The 25,928-nt window shown below is 42.9% G+C and overlaps 1 protein-coding gene across 2 annotated transcripts; it reads left to right on the top strand.

Moving 5' to 3' along the window:
* Window positions 1–560: 560 nt before the first annotated feature.
* Window positions 561–23,677, top strand: VLDLR (very low density lipoprotein receptor). 2 transcript variants are annotated; one of them, XM_073345228.2, is made up of 19 exons: window positions 561–1,082; window positions 8,092–8,211; window positions 11,094–11,216; window positions 12,349–12,471; window positions 13,830–14,201; window positions 14,373–14,495; window positions 14,588–14,710; window positions 15,214–15,333; window positions 15,416–15,541; window positions 16,123–16,294; window positions 16,754–16,978; window positions 17,273–17,391; window positions 18,083–18,222; window positions 18,602–18,743; window positions 19,134–19,280; window positions 20,696–20,785; window positions 21,364–21,441; window positions 21,999–22,171; window positions 23,051–23,677. In XM_073345228.2, the coding sequence occupies exons 1-19, from the start codon at window positions 1,004–1,006 to the stop codon at window positions 23,084–23,086; spliced, it is 2,631 nt and encodes an 876-aa protein (XP_073201329.1). In that variant the 5' UTR covers window positions 561–1,003; the 3' UTR covers window positions 23,087–23,677. The 2 variants fall into 2 exon arrangements, with proteins under 2 accessions (XP_073201329.1, XP_073201330.1); XM_073345229.1 differs by lacking the exon at window positions 20,696–20,785 and having other exon boundaries at window positions 874–1,082.
* The last annotated feature ends 2,251 nt before the right edge of the window (window positions 23,678–25,928 follow it).

Below are 25,928 nucleotides of genomic sequence, written 5' to 3' on the forward strand. Positions count from 1 at the left end.
CATCCATGAATAGAAGTCTAAAAGACAGTTATTTTGAGAAAAATCAGTTTGCAAAGTAAATTTCAACATGCACTGTTATTAATAGGCAAACTAGAATGGTGGATGAGAGAACGCAGAAGAAGCAACTTTCCTCTGAAATATATTTTTTTGGGTGGCTTTCTGTTGCAGAGGATAAACTACATGCATGCAACAAAAAATCAAAGGGAATTGTATTTTCAGAAAATGCTCAGTTTCCACTAGAGTCAGTACATGTTTATATGCAAGCTTTTAAATATACCCACTAGAAACCTGGATGAGCGATCTCCACTGATGCTTATTATTAATAATAACATAACAGACATTAACCATCATAACTCTGCATCCTTCCCTGTCACAGAGGGCAAGGCACAGGCATATCCAAATAAGCCAAGGGGCGTACCTACATTCCCCGTCAATCACTTCCCATCGAGTCCATGTTAAGGTGCAGAAGCACAGGTGCCCCCCACGCTTTCCCCCCGCCCCCCAGGAAGCCCCTTGGCGGGAAGTCACTACTTACTGCGGCAGCCGCTCGCGCACAGGTGATGCCAGCAGCTCGCACCAGCTTCACCTGTGCGGCCGTGCCCCTGCCTGGCCCAGCAGCAGCGCCCGGCGGGATGGAGGAGCGCGCACAGCTGCGTTGGGCAGGTTGCGTGGATCAGGAAATTAGGGCAGGCGGCGGGGATTGGAGGCGCTCGAGAGCCAACCAGCGGCCGGCGGGGGCCCCCGTGAGTCACCGGCGGCCGCCGCCGCCGTACACAGGAGCTGGGCGGATCGTATAAGAGCGTCGTGGGGACACCCTCCCCCTTGTGCATGTCTCCGGCTCGCTGCTCCCCACCAGCCCGGGCCAACGCGCGCGCTTCCCCTCTCTCCTGCCGGAGCCGCCTTCCCTGCAGGCGGCCGGGCAAGGTGCCGAAAACCGGGAAGCTCCCCTCGCTCCACCTCCGCGGAGGCTGCTAACTTGTGCGCGCAGCAGCTGGTGCACACGATGGGCACGTCCTCGCTCCGGGCGCTCTGGCTCCTGGCGGCGCTCTGCTGGCTGCTGGGCGAGCGCGGCGCTGTGCGCGGTGAGTAGCGATGGTGGGGCTCGGGGCGCTTTTATTGGGTGTCCCTCTTCCCTCCCCGCCTCCCTTGTGTGCCTCGGCCCGGGGGGTGTGGGGGGGGAGAAGGAAGGGGTGGGGGGACCGTGCTGTTGAATTGACACTGAGCCCGTTTTCACGTGAGGCACCTCTTCGGGGACAACGGGGATTTAGTTCCCTTCCCCACCCCCGGCGCGTGCCGGGGGATCACGCCTTCAGTCCACCCGCATGCAGGTTACTGGGCTGCTACCTCCAGAGGGTCCTAGCGGAGGAGAGCAGGGCGCGCGAGCGCTCTCAGGCAGGCTCGTGACCCGCTGTGGGGGGGCCCACGCAGGGAAAGAGGAGTGGTGGAGGAGCTGCTCCTCCTCCTCCATAACTCCGTAGCCGAGTAACAAGCACACGGATCTGGTCGCTCCTGAGCGTGCAGGGCATGGGGAAAGCCGGAGCCCTGTGGCCTAAAGACCTAGGCAGAGGACTAGTTTAGGGAGGGGATTATCCCTCCCTCTCCCCCTACGTGGGAGAGGAATGGTTCCCTGTCAAACCTGGGCCTGCCAACAGGGGACTGCCCCACTTGCGGTGAATCAGTGGTAGGTGGGCCCCAATCCTTATGGCTTGATTAGCTTGCTTGCTGAACAATAGGCGTTGAGGAAATGACAAAGTCTTGTAAGAGCCCATTACAGGATTTTACTCTATTTGCAATCCCTGCAAGAAGCATGGCAGGGTTCATAGTACTCATCACCCAATAACTGGGGCCAATTATACTTGGATAATTACTCCTTACTCCAGCTGTAGGATGATTGGGTGTGGGGAAAGAGGCTGAATGGATTGCATAATGGGGGGCTGGGGAAGAGCAGTGTGTGCACTTATGAACTGGCTAATATAGCCACATACTGAATGGGTATCTCCCAGGTGGTGTCTGGTTGTTCCTGTGCTACTCTAGTAGCTAGTGACACTGGCCCCAGCTCAGGCCAGCTGCAGTTTCTAATTTTGTGTAAATGCTCTTTTGGCTGGCATGGTGGGGGTGGGGGTGAACTTTGAGTTTAAAGTCACAAACTCGGGCTATGTCGGTGAGCCTCTCCTCTCTCTTAAACAAACACACACAAAACCACTCTTCTGCCTATAGCTGCTAAACCTCATATGCTAGTTGCCTAAACCAAAAAAGCAAACATTTGCAATGACACCTTAGCAATTGGTCAGCCAACTAGATATCCAGTCAAGATGCTAACAACCATCAATTAGGGTTCCCCTGACTTGCATTTGTTGTCTGGAAATGTACTAGCTAACTTGAGATTTTTAGGATCAGGAAAGGGTGGGTTAGTGGGGGGAGAAGACATTTTAGAAAATGCCACTCGTCACTCTTATCAGAGGCCTTGCTGACACTGGCGGTAGCTATTCCTTCTTTCAGAAAATGGGCATAGTCAACACTTCCAAGCTGATCTCCTTAGTCAGTATCAGCACTTGGGACAACACTCAAGCTCCTTGCCAAAGAGAAAACATGAAGTAGCTAGAACTGCTCCCAGGGATAAAGGGAAGAGCATATAATAGTCCCTCCCACATATACAAAGTGGCAAGAAACAATGCTCATTACTAATCTTGAGTGGTGTAACAGTGATATCACTGTTACAAAGCATGACCTTAACAAAAGCACTGAGCCCCTCTGCTCACAGCAGGCTCCCAATTGGGTGGGGAGGGGACTTGGGGGAGGTCAGTTTCCCCTTTCTGTAGGGGAGTGCCTGACCATCACGAGGATACTCAATATTGTAACTGAGGAAGACTTCTGCTCCATGTGGGCCTCCTAAATGCTGCAGCAACGGTTTCTAGACCCTGCTTCCCACCCAGGGTCCTCTTGCTTGCCCACTGTGCAGACAATAAAGGGGCTTAGCTATGTAAAACTACAACCGAAGTGGCTTAGGCTGAAACCAACTGAAGCAATTTGATAAGAACTGCCCTGAAGGGGATTACCCATTACTTTTTTAAAGCCTACTTTGATAGGTCCCCAATTCTGGTTCTTACTGTAATCAGGTTATTTGGCCCTCATAACTGTCACTTCTAAGAACAGACTCTTTTCTTCCAGAGTGGTACATGACAGTCCTCAGGGAAGACAAACTAGACTCCTGCTTGAGCTTCCTCCACAGCATTTTGCAATATGTACTGCAAAGTGGTGTCAGCACGTTCTCTTATATATGACCACTACAGCAATATCTCAGCCTCAGATGAAATTAGCTTTGCTTTTCCAAAATCTCTGAAAAATTGAACATCTTGGTCATACAGCCCCTTAAATAGGAACAGAGGCAGCAATTTGCCCAGAACAACATATGCTGCTAATTTACTGTTTGTGACACTAGTAATACATGCACTCTGAGAGGACTTATAGGGCTAGACTGATTTCTAATAGGTACATGGTGCAAGTAAGTCTTCCTTTCCTGCTTTGTAAGGAACAGACAAATCAACAGTAACCTTTCTCCTTGAGCTTCCTGCTACAAGGATGTAGATTTGTGTGAATGTGGTTGATATAGACATACTGTATGAATAACCCTTAAGGTTAAAAGAAAAAAGGAGTACTTGTGTAGCTCACGAAAGCTTAGGCACAAATTTGTTAGTCTCTAAGGTACCACAAGTACTCCTTTTTTCTTTTTGCAGATACAGATTAACATGGCTGCTACTCTGAAACCTTAAGGTAAAGGGGCTCATGCGTCCAGATTTGGAGTATGATCTGTAATATCTAAGTACTTAAAACACTGAAGATGTGATCTTGCCCTTTCATACCTGTCCCAATATAATCAGCAACTTCTGCTTCTAGGTTACAGTTGCTAGCCAACTACTTGTAGCACTTTGCAGAACCCATTCTCAAAGTACTAGGCAAACTCTCTGCATTAGATAGCAGTATCTAGTATGTAACAAATCCAGGGTGGAGGAAGAAATACAAGGTAAAAGGATTGTCACACTGGGACAGTGGCAGAGCTAAGGACAAGTAGTTCTGTCTAAAGACCAAAATGCAGACACTGGTGCTTAACTTGACTGCTCCTCTGGGGGTGCAGACCATTCCTATTCTTGTTCTAAACCAAAATGACTAGATTAAGTTGTTCAGAGTGTAGCTGGTTCAGAGCCCTAATGCTGGAAGTCTCTTGGAACAAAACATTTCCTAAAAATAGTAAAGATTAACTACCAACTTACTACTACAGACTGGTAGTACTATTGCTTAAATGATGAACTTACAACCCTGAACTTAATCACTGCAGCAATAGTGATTAAGTTCAGGGTTGTAAGTTCATCATTTAAGCAATAGTACTACCAAACTGACATATCAAGTGATTAAATTTCCTCTGGAATTAAATGCTGAAATGCAGACTTATGTAGAATAATGCAGATGTCACAAGAGTTGTTGCATCAGCAACTAGGCATGCTTTCTGAATGTGGTATTTAAAACTTGTTGTTAAGCTTTTTTTCTTGAATGATCCCCATTTTGGCATGGGAATGACTGTTTCCAAAACACTATGGAACTCTCATGCTAGGTTAGAGACCTGTCATGATCTTCATCTGCCCCAAACAATAGCATGTTTGCCTCTGACTAACTTCTCTCTACTCAAAGTGATTAACGCTTAAGATATTGAGAATCAAGACTGAAATATCAAATATAAAATATCAAACTAAAATTAAAGATTAACACTGCAGTAGCTAGAAAGCAGCTTCATAGTTTGTATACTTCTGGCAGGAAATGAATATCCTATTAAGATTTAACTAGTCACTCCACTTCTAAAACTGTCTTGCAATCTTTCTAAACTTCTTTGGGAGTGAGCATCCTTAATCTTTGAATCACTGTCTCATGTGAGTTTAGGCCAGGCCTAAGTCTTGGCAGCATAGGTATTTTACATTGCAGGAAGAAAGTCTGACATCACTAGGGCTTTTGCCTGCACAGCTTAAGTGCGTTAATAACGGCATAAGAGCCTTTGGCCATTATAGCTGATACCAGTTCTCCCTAGCAAAACAAGCTATGTCAACAAAAGGACCTCTTTTCCCCTCTCTACATTTAAAGGCTTGCCAGTATTGCTACACTGCCATAACCAAGTGTAAACAAGGCATAAGTGCAAGGAAACTGTACATCAGTGAGACTCAAAATATCCTATGTAAACAAGCAATAGTGAAGAAATAAGATATTCCTCAAATGAAGTTTAAGCCTGGATCAGGCCATTCTTAAAGTTTTCAAAATCTGAAATCTCTGTAAGGAATGCTGTGCAATAATTAAGTACCTACAATCCCTAACAAAACAAGACTGCTGGCAGTGGACTCCACCTAAGCATCTGAAAACTTGCTTTAAAGATCACATTTGACTGACCAAAGTGATAGTGTTGACTTCTAGACTGTTTGTTGCCTTAATTTATGATGGAATAAGTCAACTGTGCAAAACTCATAATGCCAGGTAGGGCAATCTAAGTGAGTAAAAGATCCTTCATCACCCACCATTCTCATGGTGAAGAACAGACTGTATGGCTGAACTTCTGCACAACATGCAAGGCTGGAGTAGATAATCATAGCAAAAGATCTGCCAGTTCAGTTGGTATTTTACTCCTGTAAAATGAGGTCCTGACAGATCTAGTCAAACACTAATCTAGTTTCATCTGCTTGTCAGATCTTGAAACTCTGAAAGACAACTTGCATATGAAACTTGAAATACAATGGCTTCTTAATGTAGGCTGGCATTGGGAGACATTAGTCTTCTGCAGGGAGATTGCACTTGCCCTCACCCAATTTGTTCTGCCAGTACTTCTGGGACCACCTGGTGGCAAGTTGATGGCCATCCAGTGTTATGCAGTGGACTTTAAGTCAGCAAGTTGACTGTACTCTTATGGTATAATTGAAGAGACTTGGTATGCTGGCTTGCATTTTCTGCTTACTAAAGTAGATTACAAACAAATGGTGAGCTTTTTTTTGAAAAAGCTAAAAATAGATGACTTCTAACTTTTTCTTGGCATCAGGGCAACTTATCAAATGATGCAACAAACAAGAGAAGCAGGAGTCTTGCATCATGCTATAGTCACTTCTCTAGACCTTAAGACATAAATGTAATGCATGTAAGCACATGAGACAAACCTTGTGCTTGTGCAACTGCTCAAGAGACAGCTGTTGTACTGAAGTTGATACTGATTTGATATCCATGTCTGTATGGCATGATGTGAACCTCCTATGAGGAATAGGGTCATTCAGCTTCACTAGAACAAGTTGTATTGGGAAAACATACTTATGAAACATGTACAGAAAGCTGTAGCTGATTCCAGCTTGCAAATGGAATACATATCTGTAACAGATATCCATGATAACAAATACCATAACAGAGCTGTAAACATTTGTACCCATCTTTCTCTAAATCAAACACTTGGCAAACAATTCTAGTGCAGAAAATAAAACTAATGGTGTCTTACTCTGACTTTTGAAGTATTGCCTTCAAATGGATTGACAAACTACAAGCTTCTAACTAAAACCAACCCAAAAATTAGGGAAACAAAGGAAATCTAACTGAGCTGCCCATGTACAGACAAGGCCTGCACGAGGCACAACACTTATTTTGAACTCTTAATGATTAAAACTTAAGAGTGCTGTAACTTAATACTAAGACCATATATCCCCTCCCCACCCTAAGCATTGAGTATTCTTGGGGGGAGAAGGACTTGCACCTATTCCTTAGTCATCAACACATGCTAAAACTGAACTTGATGCTGGGGTGCTGTCCACATAGTAAGGATGTGGTCATGTAAACTTCATGTAACTTATCAGGATCTGGTAAAGAAGCTCACCTCTCAAACTGGTAACATTATATCTCTTTCACTAAAGCCTCATGGGATTGTCTATGAATTGCCACAGCTGTCAGTCTCATTGCAAGGGCAAATGTGTTGTGTTGGAAACAGTGTCTATTTTTGCCATAGAGTGAGGTAACATGAGATACTGGCATGGAGAACATAACTGTATGTGACCAGTCCTTGAAACTTCCTAGGCTTAGTGGATTTCAACCCCCTAAATTTGACTCTACCAAACAGTCTGATTAATAAATATTGTCCAGAACTGTCAAATGAACTCTTGTATAGTTCAGTGATAGTGAGACACTCTTGCATTTGAGGTCAGAGCAGGCAATCTTTCCCACACACTAACTGATTTTGCTTCTGAGTAGAAAAGGCATATGAAGAGGCTTTCTTCCATCTGAGTAAAACACTCAGGCTCTACTAAAGAAGTACCTTGTATCTAAAATCCCTGAAACAAGTATTGTCTTGCAAACTGCAAGACAATGACTGCAGTCCTTTAGCATCTGCACCATTCTAAGTCTGGCCTTTTGGCAACTGTCAGGAAACTTCTCCACTAAATTCCTGGTTCAAATGTGGTGTCAATAACCCAGTCTTGTGACACTTCACTGGCCTGAAATATGACTACAGCAACAGACACAAATGATGATGCACTATTAGTGATCAAAGCCAGTGGCTCTCAAACTTCAGTCTAGTGTGCCACTTTCAGGTAGCTGTCTTGCATACTTCTAAGTTTACCTCCTTTAAGCTACTTGCTTACAAAATCAGACTTAATACAAAAGTGTCACAGCACACTATTACTGACAAATTGCTTGCTTTTTTTTACCATTTAGTTATAAAAAGTCAATTGGAATATTGTACTTTTCAGTGTATAGCATGTATATAGAGAAGTAGAAACAAGTCATTGTCTGTGTGGAAATTTTAGTTTGTACAACTTTGTGCTTTTATGTAGCCTGTTGTAAAATAATCAAATATCTAGTTGAGTTGATGTGCCCCTGAGAGTACTCAGGTCTCCTGAGGGTATGTGTACCCTTGGCTGAGAACCACTGATCTAAGCTAATGAACATCTAAGCATTCTTATTGACATCGCAGCCTTTGTGAAACAAGGAATTCAGTTCTTGTCCTGATCAAAAGCTTCCAGTGCTAACCTGACACATCAGTAAAATGTAGCTATAGTAGCTTGACTAAACTGACTTTCTTAATCCCAGGTGCAAGAGCAAAATGTGAAGAATCTCAATTCCAGTGTAGTAATGGACGCTGTATAACTCTGTTATGGAAGTGTGATGGAGATGAAGACTGTTCTGATGGCAGTGATGAGAGCTCCTGTGGTAAGCCCTTGTGCAACTGCAAAGTGTTCCTTGAGTAAACACTCCATTGGAGGGGCATAACAAAGCATAGCTTAGGAGAAGAGTTCCACTAATACCAATATCTAGCTAGTGGTGAGTGAGGGAGGCAGTAGAGTCAACAGGCTCAAACCAAGGTTTTATAGGATAGCCAAATCTAATGGCATCTCAGTCATGTTCAAGAATTGTGTATTCTCACAGGTGTAGCTTTAAAGCTTGCATTCAGGCTTCTGCAAGACTGAGTCCAGGCAGCTATAGTACCCTTCTAGCTGAACCTCAAAGCAACCTGTTCTGTCTAGTCAAAGTTAATTGACCCCTCCCATGGCTATAAAGACCTCACTTAAGATGTGCTCAAATTTGACACTAAAGCTGTCGGTCTCTGATATGACTAAAACTGAACTACCTACCTAGATGGTTGAACAGCTAAAATATCAATACCCAAAGTAGCCTCATGGGGCACCCAATGAAGTACCTTTAGGGATACCCCTCTTTCCAAATATGCTCTGACTGCCGTAATGTTCCATAGCTTTTGCTTTGTCCAGGACAATCTAATTAGAGGAAAAGCGTTGTAAAAGGAAACTGACAAGAACTACTCAGCTTCCTTCTGTCCTGAGCTCCTTACAGCTGCTGCCTGTGCAGTCCTAGACCATTTGGTCACCAATCCCTTGACACCCATGGAGCTGAAAAGGGGGAGAACTAGCTAGAATGCTGTGTTCCTTGCTTTCTCCTGCCGTGTCCCTCTGAACTATCTACATAGTTCTATTTAAAACCAGTTTACCACTGCAGTGCAACTCTGCCTTCAAGAATCTGTTAACTCAGTTGGATTTATTTTCTAAAATCATAACAGATTAATATTAATCAGTGAAGTAATCATTATGGATTACAGCCTCCATTTCCTTCCCCTAGCAAATCAGGTAGTATTAAATTCCCCTGGTATCCAATTTCCACCATGTCTAATCATATGTTGGCTAATCACTAAATACAATGCTTGCATTTGTTACAGGGCTGAATTGAATTTCCTGTGCAAAAGAGGAACACTCTAATCTATTGCAGATTTAGCTCCTCAAATGCAAGAGTTGACAGTTTAAATTTCCCCTAATGTGGTGCTCTGAGACTTAATTTAATCTACCAGCAAACATGTAACCTACAGTGGCTATACATCCCTGCTACACCTACTGTTTTTCAGCAGACATCTTGGTCAGATTATTCTTAATGTCAGTAGTACCATATCTCACTTGAAACAAATATGAATGACTGATTGCAACTCCCTTCACCTTTCCCATACCTTTGAATATCAGGTCTCTCATTTAAAGTAACATCTTCACTAACAAACTAGACTTCTCTTGCAGGGCTGAGGCTGTCCTCTTAAAAGTAAAATTGAAGTACAAAAAAGACCAAAAGAGCCTTTCATTACTAAGTACTTAGTAGCTTGGTTGGCAAGTGACTTTTATATACTGTTTTAAACTAATTCAGAGGTGAAAACAACTCCAATAAAGTCTGACTGAATTAAAGTCCCTCTTGTGTGCAACTTAAAATTCTTGCCTGTTACTATTTCAACCTAATCTAGACTCAAATTTGGACTTAAATCGAAGATGTCCACTCCCATAAATATAAAGGGAAGTGTAAACCCCTTTAAAATCCCTCCTCATGAGAGGGAAAACTCCTCACCTGTAAAGGCTTAAGAAGCTAAAGGTAATTTTGCTGGCACCTGACCAATGAGGAGACAAGATACTTTCAAAAGCTGGGAGGAGGGAGAGAAACAAAGGGTCTCTGTCTATATGCTGCTTTTGTCGGGGATAGAACAGGAATGGAGTCTTAGAACTTTTAGTAAGCTAGCTAGGTATGCATTAGATTATGATTTCTTTAAATGGCTGAGAGAAGAATTGTGCTGAATAGAATAACTATTTCTGTCTACCTTTTTTGTAACTTAAGGTTTTGCCTAGAGGGATTCTCTATTTTGAATCTAATTACCCTGTAAGGTATCTACCATCCTGACTTTACAGAGGGGATTTCTTTACTTCTATTTACTCCTATTTCTATTAAAAGTCATCTTGTAAGAAAACTGAATGCTTTTTCATTGTTCTCAGATCCAAGGGTTTGGATCTGTGGTCACCTATGCAAATTGGTGAGGCTTTTTACCATACCTTGTCCAGGAAGTAGGGTGCAAGGTTTTGGGAAGTATTTGGGGGGGAAAGACGTTCCAAACGGCTCTTCCCCAGTAACCAGTAGCTGTTCGGTAGCAGCCAATCAAAGGACAAAGGGTGGAATATTTTGTACCTTGGGGAAGTTTTGACATAAGCTAGTAAAGATAAGGTTAGGAGGTTTTCATGTAGGTCCCCACATCTGAACCCTAGCCTTCAGAGTGGGGAAGGAACCTTGACATCCACTGATCAACTCAACACTTATGAATTGTTGGCCACAAATATTGGCAAGATTGCTGTATGTGTGCATTATAATCTTACAAATGCAAGACATCTGCTTGTACCCAAGCTTACTCTAATAGCTTGGACTCTTTGAAAAGACCACTTGCTTTGCATCCAACATACTCCAATTACTAGTGCTTTATAAAGCAGCTTTGCAGGGAGGAGTGAAGAGAATGCTCAGTGGCAATTCTTTGAAAGATGTAAAAGCCATAATATCTCACCACTTATAGCTGAAGTATATATTGGTACAATTCTCCAGAAGTTCACTCTGTAACACAGGAGTTAAGTAGCCTAAACATCTATTAGGCTTGCAGTAAAACAGTTGTTGCATCTAAAGACTCAGGTTCTTGATCCTCCTAGGAGATTAGCTGTTAAAATATAATTGTACTTCTTGCAAGATCTAGTTTGCAGTTAAACAAACATACTGGGACTCTTTCTTCACAGTGAAGACGACCTGCACTGAATCTGACTTTGTGTGCAACAGTGGTCAGTGTGTCCCGAACAGGTGGCAGTGTGACGGGGACCCAGACTGTGAAGATGGATCTGATGAAAGCCCTGAACTGTGCCGTGAGTGAGCCTATCATTGTGCTGACAATCAAATTAAAATAATCTGAGCAGGAAACTGAAATCTCTCAACCAAAAACTGTCTATCTTTTAGCATGTCATCATAACTCTAGGTTTAAAGCTAGCATCTTATTATAAGCAATCAGTTGCATATACCTGCTACGTGAGCTCTTCTCCCGTACCCCTCAATTTACCCTGTACTTCAGGCTAGTACAGTATTGTCAGCCTCTTTGCAAGCCCCTTCAAAGAATTAGTCTTGAGAGTTACAGATATCTCATCAGGAACAGGGGAAAAACTTCAGTGTCCGATCAATTAATGTAGCTGCATAAAGCCCCCTGTAAACTACCTCTCTGTAATCCTAACCAGACCTATGGGCTATTAAAGCTGCTCAAGATTTCCTTTTATGTGGAAACATAATGGGGATATCTGTAATAGAATGTCTGAAGATGTTTGAGCATGTCCTGGAATTGCCTTGTCCTCCTGCCCTTGGTGCATTCTGTAGACTCTAACTTCATTATGGGAACCAGAGTAGAGAACCGTGACTCGTTTCTAGCCCTCTTGATTGTGAATACAGCCCTCTAAAGGGTACCACATGGCCCTGGCTGCACCTGAAAGTCAGTTCATGTACCCATTGCTACAGTATTAATGAAGGGAAAGTCTGAGGGAAAAATTTCAAACACTTGCATGCGACTGCACATGCAGACTTAACTGCCTTCTTAACTAACTTAACGCTACCCTCTCACACCTCCCCTGAGAATGAAACAGTAACTCTAAAATAACTACATGTGCCATACAGATAGACATCAGAAATACCTTATGAATTATGTTGATGGTAACCTCTAATTCCATAGCCCAGATAAAACCATTCTTCCTCTCCTAGAAAGACGTGAAGCCCTTCTCAGAATGACCATTTCTAATGGTCAAAGTATTAGAACTGACTCTACAGTTGTCATTGTCCATGATAAGTGAAATGTAGTCCACTTACTGCAGCTTTACACTTTCACAGAAAAGCAATATCTGGATTTAAGCACTTGTCTGAATCCTAAACTGCTTTCAGTAGAATCTTTAAAACCTAAACTCTAGACCTCCTAAGTAGCTCTTGAAACTGACCTCTCCCCAATCCACTCCTCAATAGACATGAGAACATGCCGGGTAAATGAAATCAGCTGTGGTCCTCGATCAACTCAGTGTATCCCTCTGTCCTGGAAATGTGATGGTGAAAATGACTGTGACAGTGGTGAAGATGAAGAGAACTGTGGTAAGGGAAGAAACAAATGGTAGCCTCTGTAGCTTTTTTCCCAAATGTACTTGGCCTGAAGATGAACTAGCTGTGTAGGAAGAAAAGGAGTACTTGTGGCACCTTAGAGACTAACCAATTTATTAGAGTATAAGCTTTCGTGAGCTACAGCTCACTTCCTCAGATGCATATCATGTGTAGGGTAGCCAACTGGTGCTCTTAGAACTAGAACTTCTGTAAACTTAACTGGAGTGTCTGATTGTAGTCACATCATACAATCAAACTCTGCTCTTCCCAGTCCTGTTCAGTTGAACTTGCTATAAGTGATTTTAAAACTTGTTCTGTTTATATGGTCAGTACTACACTTGTAAGTGCTACTATGGGTCTAATCAGACCCATTTAAAAGGCTAAAATAAATGCCTCTAAGCAAGGACACTGCCTCCCTAATGGGAAATCTGGTAGTTAGGTACTCAAACTAGAATTCAGATTCTCTCTGCAGTGGCTAAGTAGTAACCCATTCTCTCTCCAAATGCATACACTCCAAGCAATGGAATGAATTAGCAATGATTGCTTTAATAGCTCTCAAGACTCAAAGCAAAAACTTCTTGAGCTATCCTAACTATTATACAGTTCACTGGAGAGCAAAACTAAATGTAATTTGCTTAGTGGTGATCCACTCGTACTGTAATACTCACATGGCAGTCCCCTGTCATTTGGACTTCATAAATCTGCTGTTCTGTAAAGCCATCTGCTAAGAGGCTTTAGCTGCTACACTAACAAATTCCCCCTAAACATGTACTAAAAGGGCTCTATCCCTAGATTTAGACAGCAGCTTATTTTCTTAACATAGATGTCACCAAAGATGATACTAAAATCTAGCTTTCCCTTAGACTGTACTTTCAAAGGAAGTGTGCAGAGCAGAACTTCTTCCTACTCTCTTCCCCACTGCCCTCCAGTCACATGTTCAAGAACCAACCCACATGTCATGCTGGCATCACTGAATGCCTCTTCAACCCAACAAAATGCACAGAGGATCTGCAAGTGCCAGAAGCTCACTTTCTAAAACAAAAGTCCTCTGACTTGATACTGTAAGTGTCTCTACTCTGAAGCTGGGCATAGTGTCTAAATCTTAAAGGTTTATATAGGTGTACATTAATAGAATTCCCAAATATGGGACACAAACCTAACAGAATACCAATAGTTTTAATGACTGCAGTGGCTGACTGGAATTTCTGAAGTAAATGCTTGCATAAGTGACCTTCACCACTACCCTTTGTAGAATAACTTGAGTTAGGTCAACAAAGTTAAGAACCTGCTGTAGATGGTGTAGACATAAGTCTAAAATCCTGACACTAATTGAACTCCCTCTCTATTACCAGGCAATATAACTTGTAGCCCAGCAGAGTTCACTTGCTCCAGCGGGCAATGCATCTCCAAAAACTTTGTCTGTAATGGCCAAGATGACTGCAGTGATGGTACTGATGAAGTGGACTGCACACCACCTACTTGTGGAGCACATGAATTTCAATGTAAAAGTTCTAGCTGTATCCCTATTAGCTGGGTATGTGATGATGATGCAGACTGTTCAGACCAGTCAGATGAATCTCTAGAGCAATGTGGCCGCCAGCCTGCGCATCCTGTGAAGTGTTTTCCTAGTGAAGTACAATGTGGCTCAGGAGAATGTATTCACAAGAAGTGGTGGTGTGATGGAGACTCAGACTGCAAGGATGGAAGTGATGAAACAAACTGCCGTAAGTGATTGTTGTACGGTCCCTTTTAACAGGGACTGTATAATTCCAACTCATTACCTCTTCCCTAGTTCAGTCACTGGCTCTTCCAAAACATCTTAAGGCTTTGATTACTTCTATAACTTAGTCTCCAAGACCTTCAGGGTTCTAACTCTGCAGCACTTCTCTCTTCAGCTTCCCGGACTTGTAGACCAGACCAGTTCAAATGTGAAGATGGGAATTGTATCCACGGTAGCAGGCAATGCAATGGTGTAAGAGACTGTCTAGATGGAACTGATGAAGTAAACTGTAAAAATGGTAAATACAGAACTAAATGATGAAACTCTTGTTTATAACAGGGCTTTCTAGACTTTTATCTAATGGCCCTTTCCCTCCCATTATCTTGACAGTCAATCAGTGCTCTGGACCTGGCAAATTCAAGTGCAGAAGTGGGGAATGCATAGACATCAGCAAAGTGTGTAATCAGCAGCAAGACTGCCAGGACTGGAGTGATGAACCCCTCAAGGAATGCAGTAAGTGAGCCACCTACTTGGAATGTCACTCACAGGCTTGAGATTAACTGAGTCTTGTCTGCAAGAATTAGAGTGCAAATGCCTTTAGTAAGTAACTCTCCATGGTTGGGAGACTCTAGTTAAAGACTAAAGGATTGTTCTTTAGTTAGAACTGCACAGTGACTGGCCTACATCTTCTAACAACTGAATTGACTAGTGTGCTGCTTTATGCTTAGTCATGAACCAGGCTGCAGATAACTGTAAAACATAGTACAGAAATGCTAGCTCCAAATAGCACTGAGCTTCTCTTAGCTGAAATCTGCAGTTAGCTCACTTGATGTACTAGCAGAACTAGCTACATGTCCACATAAGCACCAACATGCCCTATAGGACTCTTAAGTGTCTGCAAAGGGAATCTTGGCCATACTTGAATTTCTGGCCTAATCTACCTTAGATAGGCATGCACTGCCTGAGATTTCAGTTAAGTTGCCACAACTGTTTCTGGGTCTCTAACTCTATTCCAGACTTGAATGAATGCCTGGTGAACAATGGTGGATGCTCTCATATCTGCAGAGACCTAGTTATTGGGTATGAATGTGACTGCCCAGCTGGGTTTGAACTGATAAACAGGAAAACATGTGGAGGCAAGTACCACTACCATCCTGACACCTAAATGAGGTAGTTGTCTTGTTCTTGTTTCAAGACTAACTTTACAGTCTGTCTTAGATATTGATGAATGCCAGAATCCTGGGATCTGCAGTCAAATCTGTATTAACTTAAAAGGAGGCTACAAATGTGAATGTAGCCATGGCTATCAAATGGATCTAGCTACTGGAGTGTGCAAGGCAGTAGGTAAGTACAACTAGCATACTCAATTTATCAAGAGCCCAAAAGCATTAGAAATATAAGAAAAGATTACCTCTAAAGAGGCTGACAAAGGTACACCAGAGTTGCTGCACCTGGCTGGTGGTCTACAGTACATTGGCTCCCCATAGCAAATACACTAAAGGGCCAATTAAACTCTAACAAATTGGGTTCAAGGATTTGCTAAAATCCACCTCTGCTATTAAGAGCACAGAGGCTGAAGACCTCACAGCAACAAGTCATTTGTACCATCATTCTCTATCTTTCAGAGGCATTTAATTGAGCACAGTAATTTTTAATCCTTCAGTAATCTTGAATATTGAAGACACTGGGGACAGTCTTTCATGTTGAGCTATAAACTGCAGGAGAGGTCCCTCTAAGCACTTAATGCATAGGAGCCAATGGAGGCTGAAGCTTGTAAGATCTACTAATATCTCTGCATGTGGTGGCCGCTAGACTCCTGTTCTAACACTGTACTCAAAGCTTCTAAATGTCTGGGATGACACTGGTATACTAAGAATGACTTGGTTCAACCTAGAACTGCAAGTAACTTCTAAATCCTCTTTCAGGAAAAGAACCATGTCTGATTTTCACTAATCGTCGGGACATCAGGAAGATTGGCCTGGAAAGGAAAGAATACCTCCAACTAGTAGAGCAGCTAAGAAACACTGTAGCTCTAGATGCTGACATTGCTGAGCATAAACTCTTTTGGGCTGACTTCAGCCAAAAAGCAATTTTCAGGTAAACCTACCTGCTTCAAACTTTCATCCTAAGTGTTTGTCCTCCTGAAGTTGTAGCTCTCTAGCCAGTCACTGTCTGACTTAAGTCAGACAAGCATTCTCTCCTGTCTACAGCTCAAATTTCTCTAGAATTCCTAACTTCAGTAACCATAGCCTTGAAGTCAAACACCTGTGCAGTGGGACACTCTTACTCAAAGCTGTGCATGTACTCTACTGAAGTTGGAGTTGCAGCTGAAGTATGAGCACATTCTGAGGTCAGCTGTTCTGACCTTTTGAACAAAGGACAGCAAACAACTTAAGTCTAGTTTAAAAACCTCTTTCAATTTCAAGGCTAGCTACAGAATTCTTGTGTTCATGATTTGAAGTAATTATACCTCTAGACAGCTATTGGCTTAACTGGCACATCTCTAGTGTGCACTGGTTGAAACAGACTAAATTTTATCCCTTTTTTCTCTTCCAGTGCCTCACTTGATAGTCGTGACAAGGTGGGCAAACACTTAAAAATCATAAGCAATGTACACAGTCCTGCAGCAATTGCTGTTGACTGGGTCTATAAGAACATCTACTGGACTGATTCAGCTTTAAAGAGTATCTCAGTGGCTAGCCTTGATGGTGCCAAAAGAAAGATCCTGTTTAATACAGACCTAAGAGAGCCCGCCTCCATAGCCGTGGATCCTCTCTCTGGGTGAGCATTACACTGTACAACCAACTAATGCCAAGTCCTCTAGGTACTATACTAACCTAGATTTGTAAGCAAACTACAAAACAGTAAGCTGAAAGCTGTTGATAACCATTTGAAGGTGACAAGTTGAGCCAAGCATACTCCAGTGTGCTCAGTCTTCTATCAAGCCATAGTGTGTGGATCAATTCCAGGCCTTCCTGTAGCTAGAATACATACAAGCTAGTATTGCTGCTTACATGTTAAAGTATATTACAATATAGCTAAACTGCAGATGCCTAATGACTTGTCTCTTTACAGCTTTATGTACTGGTCTGACTGGGGTGAACCAGCCAAAATAGAAAAGGCAGGAATGAATGGACTTGGTAGACAGCAGCTGGTGACAACAGAGATCCAGTGGCCTAATGGAATTGCACTAGGTATTTCATGTTCTTACAAAATTAACTTCCCTCTGAGCCCAAAATGCCTTTCAGAAATACTGAAGTCACTAGCTCTTTAAGAAGGAATCTCAGTTTGCAAGTCAAGATTCCCTGGAAAACTTCTGGAAGTTCACATTAACATGGTAACAATGAGAAGGCATTGAACACACTAGGACACAGCCATGGCTATTGTGCAGCCATGGCTTCTAGGCACTATGCATTCAAACTTCTTCAAAGTCTAAAATGACCAGCTTTGGTCAAAGCATTGACAGTCATTTCAAGTGTCCTCCCCATTAATGACAGTTTGCTTGTAGCTTGACCCATAGCAGATGCTGTCAGATAAAAGGCTACACCATTCATGAGGTAGCCCCAATGCATGGATTATCCTTGATAAACACTTGCCCTAATCATAAGGCTACACTCTTCACCCAGGGAACATCAATCCAGGTAGTACTGTGGTGATGCAGCTGCCTTCTAATATGTAAATTAGTACCTCTTTTTCTTCATGTGAGGAAACCTACTAGTGGAAGCCAAGTGCACATGCACTCTAGATGGCATTCGTCAGCACTTACTAAACCAAAGTTAAGTATCCACACACCCCCAAGGCAATATCAGTGGTGAGGTTTTCCAGGTAACACATGCTTGTGATCAGATGCAATGTACTAAAATGCAACTTCTTTCCTTCTTCTAGATCTTATAAAAAGCCGCCTTTACTGGCTTGATTCAAAGCTACATATGCTGTCCAGTGTGGATCTGAATGGCCAGGATCGTAGGATTGTGTTAAAATCTCACGAATTTCTTGCTCATCCTCTTGCTCTAACGATATTTGAGGTGAGAATAAGTATGCAAGCATCCAGTAGGGAGCTGACTGTAGGCTCCCTTTGGAGTGGCAGGGTACAGCAAGAGTCCAATAAATGAGACTGCAGAAAAGCTACTGCAAGGGGATTACTGTAGCCTCTCTACTGAGGCAGAGTAGCAAATACAAAACTGAATATATTCCACACTAAGGCTAGCCATAAGTTTAACGATTTCATGTTGCCTCAGCAATAACGTGAGTCATCCTAATCTAGCTGAACTGCATCAATACTTCAGAGTACTTGCACTCACTAAATTGAATTTACCATGCACAGGGGACAACTAAACCATCCCTGGTAATGGACAAACCAAACTGGTCCCAACCATAATAGGATGCAATAACTTTATCTCCTAGGACCGTGTCTACTGGATTGATGGAGAGAATGAAGCAGTCTATGGTGCCAATAAATTTACAGGATCTGAATTGGCTACACTAGTGAACAACCTCAACAATGCTCAGGATATCATTGTGTATCACGAGCTTGTTCAACCCACAGGTAACAGATCTAAACTGTAGCAATGTTAGACTTTCATACTGTGAACCTCTGCCTTGCTGCTATTAAATCAGGTAGGTACTGAAGCCTAGAAAATCCCCCTCTAGGGGAGTGAGGTGGAAGAGCTCCAATCTGGCCAAAAAGCACACTAAGCAGAACCAGCACTACAGAGGTGGTGGTGCAGGTGGGCTGTCCAGGCTGCTACTTCTGCTCCAAGGTCCCCTATAAAGAGCAAAGCTGTATATTGTGCTGCTGCATGGCTTGATTTCCATGGCCTAGAAACCATCCTGTCCTGTATGGACAGGCAGTATATCCTCTGCCATGTAACAACACTAAACAATTGTCTGCCAGACTAAAGCACTGGTCTACTTTAAATTTGACTTGTGTCAACAGGCAAGAACTGGTGTGATGAGACCATGAAGAATGGTGGCTGTGAGTATCTGTGCCTGCCTGCTCCTCAGATAAACGAACACTCTCCAAAGTATGCCTGCGCATGTCCTACTGGATACAACCTACAAGATGATGGCCTAAGGTGTAAAGGTATAGTGACAATGCTGAAATTACTGTAGAGGGGTACCTAATAAGGGACTCTTGTGCAATCAAGACTCATACAGTAATGGTCTCCCCTGACAGTGGATTTAAGGCTCCACTGTTGCTACATGATTAGCATTTATTTGGGGACTTAAACTGTGGCATTCGAACAGAATGCAAACTCTTGCAATGACTGTATTACCTGCAAGTCTGTGCCTGGCTTTTGCATATTCATCACCATATACTATGATCAGACCTTGTGCATTCCATCAGAGTGGGGGGGAGCTGACTTTTTTTTAGAGCCTTCCACACATCTTGCCTAACTCAGTGGTTCTCCATATTTCCAGTCTACTGTACCCCCTTCAAGAGTCTTCTTGCATACTGCATATTTCACCTCACTTAAACTACTTGCTTACAAAATCAGATGTAAAAGACATGCATCACTGCACACTATTACAAAATTGCTTTTTTCTTGTCTGTATAAAATTGTAGTTAGTACTGACTTCACTAGTGCTTTGTGTGGCCTGTAAAACTAGGCAACTATCTAGATGAGTTGATATACCCCTGGGGGTATGCAGAGGCCTTCCAGGGAGTACATGTACTTCTGGTTGAGAATCACTAGCTTAACTTGTAACTCCTCTAACTAATCAAACATTAATGGGTACAGGCTTTGGGGGGAGGTCCTAGCATTTTTAACTGGAGGATTCATTTATGCTTCAGACAACAGCAGGTAAGTGCTAAAGTAGAATAGGTTCATACTCTGTTAGTTAACAATCTCCTGCTCAGTTAGTCTAACTCATTGAATAGCCCTCAGACTGCAGTTACATGGCAGGCAAAGCTATTGTACAGTAATTCCTATAGGTGCTCCTTAAATGGCCAGAGGAACCTGAACTAGTTCAAGCACACTGTATACAATGTGTACATTGCTACTTAGTGTGACATTCTGCTAGAGTTCATGATCAGCACTCCAAAAACTCATCCCTGTCTGACTCCTGATTTCAGAGGAGTGAGCAAAACCTCTAAATGTCCTGTCAAACACAGTGGCTACCTAGCTTACATTTTACAGCTTTGGATAACTACCAGCAACACCAGAAATCTGGCTGACTTGTTTCAAAGCTTTCTTTTCAGTGAAAATTGATGGATCCTAAAATCTAGGAGTATTAAACTTCTGCTGCAAGCTATTTGCTTCTAAAACTGTCTGTCCATACTTCCCAAAGCATCAGATTTGAGTGCAAAAAAAACCCTAGCAGCTGAGACCAACTTCCTAGCAGAGTAAACCTATCAAAATCCTCAGTCAAGATCTTGTCTAGTAAAATCTAAAAGCTGCATGACCATTCTACCATCTGCTAAGCACTCACAACCACCACATAATGGCAAGCTGTTTCAGAACTTCAGGATTAACTGCGTTCTTGATTTATAACCAGTTTCAGGTACTGGAACTACTGTGGCTTACATTGAGACAAAAGATACCAGCACAACAGAAAAACCACCAACTGTTGGACCAGTTCCTGGAGGTATTGGTCCCAATAACTCACTTTCAATCATGCATTACAATGACTGAGCAGGTACACAAACTGGTCTCAGACAGCTAGCACAAACATGCTAAACCTGTGCATGCAATCAGGAAACATGTTGGTCAGCCTTCACATCACTCAAATGGCAAGTGAGACTGTGTTAAAGCTAGTTCTAGCATGTGTCATCTTATGATGTCCCAGCATCTCATGTTGGACATGCAAGTTACCAGCGAGACCTTTTTTCCTAGGAAATCCAAATTCATGCAACTGCAGAAAGTGGAAGACTACTTAGTAGGCTACAATCTCCAGAACAGTGCTTCTCAAGCTATCTGTGGGGGACTAGCAATTTTTCCAACATGGGCACAGACTGGCAGCTGATGGCTCACAGACCAGCACCAGTCCATGGACCACCACTTTGAGTAGTACTGCTCTAGAATGCATTCTTTACTTCACTCACTGAACCAGGAGTCTAGACAAGGGGACTCTTAGCTATGGTCTGAGGAAGCTGGTAGCCTTGGACTAAATTCTGCCAGCCTAGCAATAAATAATACATGAGATTGTATGTGTTCCTCTTCCAGGACATAATTTCAGCAGTGCAGTGTCGGAAGTCAGTTCTGACAAAGGCACTTCAGCTGCCTGGGCTATTCTTCCTCTGGGTAAGTATACTTGGTTGCAATCTCTACTTAAGACTTTAAGTAGCTGGGTACAACTCAAGGCCATTCCAAGGGATTGACCATCTGGGGGGGAACATCCATCAAAATAGATGGTGTCAAAAGCAGAACATGACCTTCTGTGATGTCAATGCTAGTGGCAATGTCAGTTTTAAGAGTTTCAAAACTAGGCACTAAGCCCATCTACAACAACTCCCTGTTCCTGACATCCCATACAAAAGGGGACCATGCACTTGTAAAGACTTAATCATTAAAGTCTTGAGCATTATCACTTAATCTGCTACTATCCTATTTAGTAGTCCTAAAACGGTCATTGCATGGTAACATGCCTTATAGTAGGGTGAGGATGCAACTAGAACAAAGATAGCAACACAAGCCTGTTCTAAAAATTCCATTGAGGGGAAAACTAGCTTCTGGCTGGCAATGGCTTGCACCCATAGACAGAACTAAAACTTGATTGCCCCAGGACTGGTTTGGCTTGGCTCACTGGAAATCATCCTAGCTGGATGTCAACAAATCATGATTTGTCTCCTTTATTGCAGTACTACTGGCACTGGCAGCAGCAGCAGGTGGCTACTTCATGTGGCGTAACTGGCAACACAAGAATATGAAAAGCATGAATTTTGACAATCCTGTCTACTTGAAAACCACTGAAGAAGACCTCACTATTGATATTGGGCGACACAGCAGTTCAGTAGGACACACTTACCCTGCAGTAAGTACAGATATGTGGCTTCTAAATGAGTCAAAATAGCAGCTGGAGATCACATTCTTTAGTCTCAAATTGCCAAAGATTGACTTGGTTCGCTCCTGACAAACTTGGCCAACCTTCCTATAACACAGTTGGCAGGCATGATCTCCACTTTAGACCTGACAGCCTCCTTCCTATACTTCAGTAGGAGACCAAAGGAAGACCCATAGCCAGAGCATTGGGCTGAACGTGGCAAAAAATAATTCCACAGCAGTTATGATGTACTACTTTTTAGGCAGCTGAGACCAGGGTTGCCAGCATGGCAGGCAGCATGTAGAATTCCTGGGAGATACTTGGTACATAGAGCTGTAAGGCATTGGGCTTTCTCTCAAGTGAGCCTTGAGAAAGCTAAGACTGCAGCAGGGATGTTTGCCATACATTTGAATGGCTTACCAACAAGTTAGTTACTATAAGCAGGGGTCCCTCTACAATGTCCCTTTTACCAATATTAATTGGCAGGTGAAGTGAGGCCAGTGCCCTACATATTTTGGGAGGGTAGGTGATTCTAGCATGTCTAGTGGTTCTAGCAACATGCAGAGCTGCAAGCCTGGATTCATCACTTCAGCTACCAAGAATACACTCAACACTAGACTTAAAGCTATTTATAACTAAAGTGCAATATTCTTTAGATGTCAGACTTAAAGCAATGTTTTATGTTGTAATGTAGCTCTAGCTTGCCTTTTTCCAAAGATAAACCTAAAATTAAATCTTGCAAAGATACAAATTGTCTCTCTAGACAGGACAGATCTTGCAAATGATGTGAGCAGACTCTTGCACAGTATGAGTAGACTTGTCTTGCAACCCAAGACTTGCTTTTAACACACATTTGCTCCTTCCATACAGATATCTGTTGTAAGCACAGATGATGATCTAGCTTGAATACCCTAGTTGGCAATCTACTTATGCTCTACACTCTTTGGGATGCTAACAGGCAAGTAGCTGAAGAATCTTCCAAGATGGAAGAAATGAAGAAACCTTCTGGATGTGTGGAGCAAGCTTATGTAAATATCTTATACAAATTACCAGAACTCTGTAAATATCTGTCCACAAATCTGCTTTTGATGGTTACTAGTTATCTGTAACCCTTGAATTTGTCAGTACTACCACTGACCAACTATTTAAAGCACTTTCCATAGAAAGCCATATTCCAGGAACAACTTGTGCTGTAGTGTACCACCTGTACATATTTGTATAGGCCACTTGTAAATATTCCTGAACAATCACTATTAAGCACTTTGAAATATTTCAGATGTAAATTATTGTAAACTTTTTTCAATGGTTGGGTCAATGGCAATAGGAGAAAACGGGTTATTCAGATAAATTGCCAAAAATTTGTAAACATAAGTAATTTTGTATGTGAATTGTGAATCTTTCCTGCCTGTGCCACCTTAGGGCTGTACAGAGGATGAATGCTCTTTATCAAAACCACTGTAAAGTTAAATGCTAAAATTAAAACAAAGTGACTCGTCATATTCAGTGAACCTTATTATACACACTGGAATTAAAGCAGTATCTTGGTCTCAGCTAGATAAGTCACTCAAATCTTGGCCCCTTTCCTTGTGAGCCTAAAGCAGGGGTGGGCAAACTTTTTTTGGCCCAAGGGCCATATCAGAGTGTAGAACTATATGGAGGGTTGGGTAGGGAAGGCTGTGCCTCCCCAACCAGCCTGGCCACTACCCCCTCAACCTCTAACAACCCTGCTACTTGTCCCTGACTGCCCCTTATCCAACCTCCCTGCCCCCTTACCATGCAGCTCAGAGCAGCAGGAGCTCACAGCCCTGCCAGAGCTGGTGTGGCTATGGGGAGGGCTGGGGGCTCAAGGGCCAGGCAGGACAGTCCTGCAGGCCATAGTAGGCCCACCTCTGGCCTGAAGAAATATTCTTTCTACCCTAAAACTCAAATTGGGAAAGTTGGTCTAAAAATATACTGGAAAATTAGAAACCTTATCTGTTTTGGCAGTATCCCAAATAGCTAAGGCACCTGCCAGATCTCTGCAACATTAGTAAAGTGCAATGTAAGGGTACAGTTCAAGATGGAGCTGCTAACTGTAGAACTGACCTCTGGGGAAGTCAAATCTAGTTACCTTAAATCTATCACATTGAGGGCTTTCATTGCTGTCTTAGCATTGCTGATGGCACTATACCTTATGCTATCTAAGTTCTTGGCATGCAGCAAACTTGGCTTATAGCAGCTAGTGCAGGGGCAGGCAATTTTTGCAGGGGGGCTACTCCATGAATCTTGCCCCACTATATTAATAGAGGGGGTGTAGGTGCTGGGAAGGAGTTTAGGTGCAGGAGGGGGCTCCAGGCTGGGGCAGGGGATGGGGTGCAGGGTTTGGGAGGGAATTTAGGTACAAGAGGGGTTCTGACCTGGAGCAGGGGGTTGGGTGCAGGAGGAGGTATGAGGTGCAGGCTCTAGCCAGGAGGCATTTAGCACAGTGGGCTGCTCAGGGAGGCTGCCTGCTGTGGCCCCATGCCACTCCCAGAAGGAGCTAGCTAGCTGCTGGCACTGACATATACCTGCACACCCCTTGGTGAGAGGGGAGGCAGTGGGTCTCTGTGCACTACCAGTGTCTGCAGGCACCACCCCCACAGCTCCTATTGGCCAGTTTCTAGTCAGTGGGAACTGGGAGGATGGTGCTGGGGGTAGCATACTGAGATCTCCTTTCCCCCACCCTCCTGGCACACAGACATGCCAGGAGCAGGCAGCCTGACTGAGCATCCCACTTTGCCCCAGGATTTTGTCTCAGTGATTTGTAAGGGGGCAGCCAAGGAGCCTGGCAGGCTACATTTTGCTCACCCCTGCATTCATGTGTTCATATTTCACTCCATGGCTTTTCTCCCTACAACTCAAGACCTGTGGGACTTGTGCCAAGTCACCTTTGCTTGGGTAAGGATAGGTAAAAGCTTTACTGCATATAGATACAAAAGCTCAAACAGCTGAACAATTTTCTTTTGTAGGCAAATCCATTAATTCTGCATAATTTGCCCTCTTACGACTTCTGATTCAGGACAAAGCCATTCAAATGCTTCAAGTACTTCACTTTTTGTCTGTAGCAAGAGATTGTGGCACAAACTTAGTCTAAAGTGACGTGGCAGATCATTTTTAGCTGTTTGGGGGTAGATCACATTGATCTCTCAAGAGCAGCAGCTGGAAATATGGGCAAATCTGTAATGTGCAATTGTTGAAAGTCAGCCTGAAATTCTGCTTAAGTAGCCTGAACTCCAAAAGGCCCTGAATAGCATCCCTTAAAACTGGCTTCCATGCAAAGGTAGCTGGACAACAAAGCTTGGAAACCTTGCCCATAAGGGGTGTCTAGCACCAGTGTGCATATATAAATGCAGCATGGTACTAGGGCCAGCACCTTAAAGTATCTCTAGAAGAGCAGACTACTAGCTGCTTTGCACCTTTACTGCCATACCTTGTTGTGTCTGATCTAACTCAAATGTAGAGTAGAGCTGAATGGAAGACTTCCATAACAGTCTTAAACTAAAATGGCTCCATCCAATGAGACCATACCTTTTTTTTTTAGAGGGTCTTTATGCATAAACCTTTTATTTGGTCTACAAAACTCTAGTTTCACTTAACGCTCATAGCAAAATTTAAAATGAATTTGTAACTAGCTCTGAAATGGAGCATTATGATCTAGTAACTTGCTGGGCACAAATCTCCATGGTAATTGAATCTGAAGTTTTTCTTTAAAGCATAAAACTACTTTAGT

Source organism: Lepidochelys kempii, chromosome 5 (genome assembly GCF_965140285.1).
Source record: "Lepidochelys kempii isolate rLepKem1 chromosome 5, rLepKem1.hap1, whole genome shotgun sequence".
In the NCBI taxonomy this organism is placed as follows: Eukaryota; Metazoa; Chordata; order Testudines; family Cheloniidae; genus Lepidochelys; species Lepidochelys kempii.

Excerpts from the sequence above, each read along its gene's own strand:
- VLDLR (XM_073345228.2), top strand. The coding sequence starts at position 1,004 with ATGGGCACGTCCTCGCTCCGGGCGCTCTGGCTCCTGGCGGCGCTCTGC. Across the intron at positions 14,496-14,587 it reads TGAAGTAAACTGTAAAAATG|TCAATCAGTGCTCTGGACCT; the intron begins GTAAATACAGAA and ends TTATCTTGACAG. Across the intron at positions 22,172-23,050 it reads TAGGACACACTTACCCTGCA|ATATCTGTTGTAAGCACAGA; the intron begins GTAAGTACAGAT and ends CCTTCCATACAG.